The sequence below is a fragment of the Lepidothrix coronata genome, unplaced genomic scaffold (genome assembly GCF_001604755.1).
Source record: "Lepidothrix coronata isolate B3197 unplaced genomic scaffold, Lepidothrix_coronata-1.0 Scaffold27, whole genome shotgun sequence".
NCBI lineage: Eukaryota > Metazoa > Chordata > Aves > Passeriformes > Pipridae > Lepidothrix > Lepidothrix coronata.
In genome coordinates, this window is record NW_016690207.1 from 1808526 (window position 1) to 1811769 (window position 3244).

The 3244-nt window shown below is 46.9% G+C and overlaps 1 protein-coding gene across 2 annotated transcripts in view; it reads right to left on the bottom strand.

Moving 5' to 3' along the window:
* Nucleotides 1–6: 6 nt before the first annotated feature.
* CUNH11orf57 (chromosome unknown C11orf57 homolog) overlaps nt 7–3244 on the bottom strand; it is a 3871-nt gene continuing 633 nt past the window's right edge. The window contains exons 2-5 of one of the 2 annotated variants that reach the window (XM_017809690.1): nt 1919–2019; nt 1564–1716; nt 1009–1062; nt 7–617 (exon numbers count right to left, since the gene is read on the bottom strand). In XM_017809690.1, the coding sequence (XP_017665179.1) occupies nt 95–617; nt 1009–1062; nt 1564–1716; nt 1919–2019 (831 nt within the window). In that variant the 3' untranslated portion in view covers nt 7–94. Of the gene's footprint in view, nt 618–1008; nt 1063–1563; nt 1720–1918; nt 2020–3244 lie in introns of both variants that reach the window. The other variant, XM_017809689.1, reaches the window with a different exon arrangement.

Here is a 3244-nt window from a genome sequence, read left to right on the forward strand (position 1 = left end):
CGGTGCTGGGACAAGTTGTACCATGGGGCAGTGCTGAACAATAAATACCTGACCCTGTCCTCCCCCTCACAGTTTGAGCTGCAGCCCAGACCCGTCAGTCCTCATCTGAGCTGTCCTCAGACTTCTCATCACCCGCCACCTTCCAGTTCTTCCTCTTGCTCCTCTTCTCTGGCACTTCACTCTGCCGCTCCGACGCGGAGCTGGGACGTTTCTTCCTCTTCCTTGGGGGCCGTTTCTCTTTCCTCCCCTCAGACTCACTGTCCTCAGAGCTGCTGGTGCATGAGCTGCTTGCATGGGAAAAGTCACTGTCCTGCCCAGAAGAAGAGGTAGGTTCCTTGGCAGGCACTTTCCTGGTCTTTTTCTTGCGCTTGTGTTTTCCTTTCCGGGTGCTTGGAGTCTCCTCTGCCGAGCACTCGCTCTCCCGGGAGGAATCTGTGGAAGTTTTCCCCTGCTCCTTTTTCTTTTTCTTCCTCTTTTTGTGGGAGCGCTTTTTCTGCTTCTTCTTGTGGGATTTCTTTGTTTTTTTCCTCTTGTGGGACTCACGGGCAGTTTGCTTCCCCAGGTGGGATTTCTTCTTCCCATTGACAGCGTTTTGCTCATCTCCTTCTTGCTGGTCACTGCAAAAAGAACAGGAGGGTGTTCACTGTTGAGGATCCTGCTGGGTGCAGGTTAAAAATAATTAAATTCTCTCTAACATCTTATTTTTCAGTTAAGTCTCCACTCTCCAGGACAGTGCAAGGATTTATTTACCTTCCAGATTCACAGGTTTTAGTAACTCCAGCTAAACCTCAATGTCTAATTACTATAAAAGATTTGATCCCCTCCTAAGACTTGCACCACATTAATTGATTTTTTTTTTTCATGTAACAGTAAGGCTTTACATTCAAGGCTGATCTATATCCAAAATTTAAAACTCAGGGAATTGTAAAACTCAGGGAATTGTAAAATTCCCTGCCTAACTTGACAGGAGGAGGATTCTGGATCCATCAGTGAAGCTGCTTGCCTTACCTGTCTGTATCAAATTCTTCAGGGTACAGCTCTTTATACCCACTGTGCCCCCACCTGTAAGAAAGCAGAACCATCTGTCAGAAACAGGCAACGTGTTTGAGGACAAAAATACAATTCTGAAAAGCCAGAGCCACAGAAAGGACATGAGTTTAGACAGAGAGGAAGGAAATATGGCTGATTTGGTTGGTGCTAATTAAATGTACCTCAAGTTCTCAGTCTCTTTTCCATTTATAGTTAGAGAAAACTACAACTCAAATTTCTTTGAAACAACCCTGGAGAGCACTAGTTTGTGTTTCTTGAGATTCTTTTAAGCTCCTTGGGCAAAGTAATAAATATTAAGCTTAGGGCTGAGCTTTTGCTGCTTACTGTGGCTTAGAAACTCAAATTAGGTGTTGTGTGACACTGCAGAAGTTTGTACATGTCACTTATTCATTCTCAAGATGAACCCGAGCATTATTTTATAGGAGTACACATTGAACAGAAAAATGTATACAGGACTCCAAAAAGGTATTTTAATTACAGTTATAATCCCAGAACATGAATGTCCCCACAGACCTGTCTGGCATGTTGGCTTCACATTCGTAGAGCTTTTTATTCCAGGATCGGGCCCTGAGGAGATCATCTTCCACCAGGTCAAGGAATTGGGGGTTCCTTGTTTTCCACTCAGCCCTGTGTCCCTCCTCATCGAAGCCATCGCTGCGCATCCGACTGCTGGGGGGCGAGAGAACAGGGTCCTTCAGCCCAGCCCTGAGGGAGAAACCACCCCAGAGCCCCCCAGAACCCAGCTAAGTCATCAATAACCTTGGAGATTACACAGCTAGATGAAGGCATAAATGGTCAGACTTAAGCACAGGCCTGAGCTCTTTCCAGGGACTCGTTAAGCAGAGAATAACTCTGTGGTGTGTCTCACCTGGAGGTGTCTGACAGCATTCTGCTTTGCCTTTTCCAGTAAGTCTCTTCTGTCTGCTTCTCCCACTCCCTTATTTTCCACATTTCTGTCTCTTCCTGAAGCTGAAAAGTCACAGAAGGGAAACGAGTTTAACATCAGGGAAACTTCGCAGTCACGTAGCACGTGACATCAGCTCCAGCCTCAACACTCCTGCTGAGAAAATCCACAGCAACCTTTCCTACCACCCTCAAACAGATTATTTATACACATATTTAGCTGTACCAAAAGGACAACCTCTTGATGGCACTTCCCTACCAAAGCACATAAGGAGAAGCATAAAAAATGGTGGGTTTGACTGATTTTACCATCTCAGCTGCCCTGTCATTCACTGCCATCCCAAACATATGGACTGCTGCAGACTCCAGCACATGAATATCACCTGGAAGGACCAAGCCAACAATACCCCAGCATGTAATACTGTGTGGTTTGGCACAAATTTATGGTTGTAGACATTGACTGTACGTGAGTGACTTTATAAACATATGGAATAAACAAGTTGGACCTGCTAAATTACGACAGGGATTAATTAAATACTTTGCTAAAGTTAATGGAGTTGCTTCATCTTGCACTAAAATCCTGCCTGTGCACACTAACACAAAGTTCAACTTCTTTGATGTGAATAAAAGTACATACAGAGTACAACAAGGAAAAAAACCCCAAACAATTAAAGATTTGCTACTTTTTAAAAGGCAAACCGTAATTTTCATGGGAAGTCCTGAGAGAATGTGCTTTTCACTGGGCAAATTTATAAACAGCATAAGTATATAAGTAAATAAACAAGATTATAAGTAAATATATACACATTCCCTCCCCGGGGTGAGAACTCAAGAAGAACAGGGTTAAACTGACACTGGGGAAAACCAAAACGGGGTTACACTGAACTCGAGACAAACAGGATTAAACCGAAAGTGAGACTAAGGAGCTGATGATGGGGGCCGGTTCAACAAACCCCTTTCTATCTCTGGCAAACACTCCTGCTCTCCCCTCGCCGGGTCAGCACCGGGGGGCACCACCGGGACCCGGGGATGTCCCCGGAGCCACCAGGATGATCCCGCACCAGCGGGTGACACCCCCGGGAGGTCTCAGGACACCGGGGATGTCCCCGCATGCCACCACGATCCCGCACCAGCGGGTGACACCCCCGGGATGTCCCTGGACACCACGGTCATCCCGCACCAGGGGGTGACACCCCCGGGATGTCCCTGGACACCACGGTCATCCCGCACCAGGGGGTGACACCCCCGGGATGTCCCTGGACACCACGGTCATCCCGCACCAGGGGGTGGC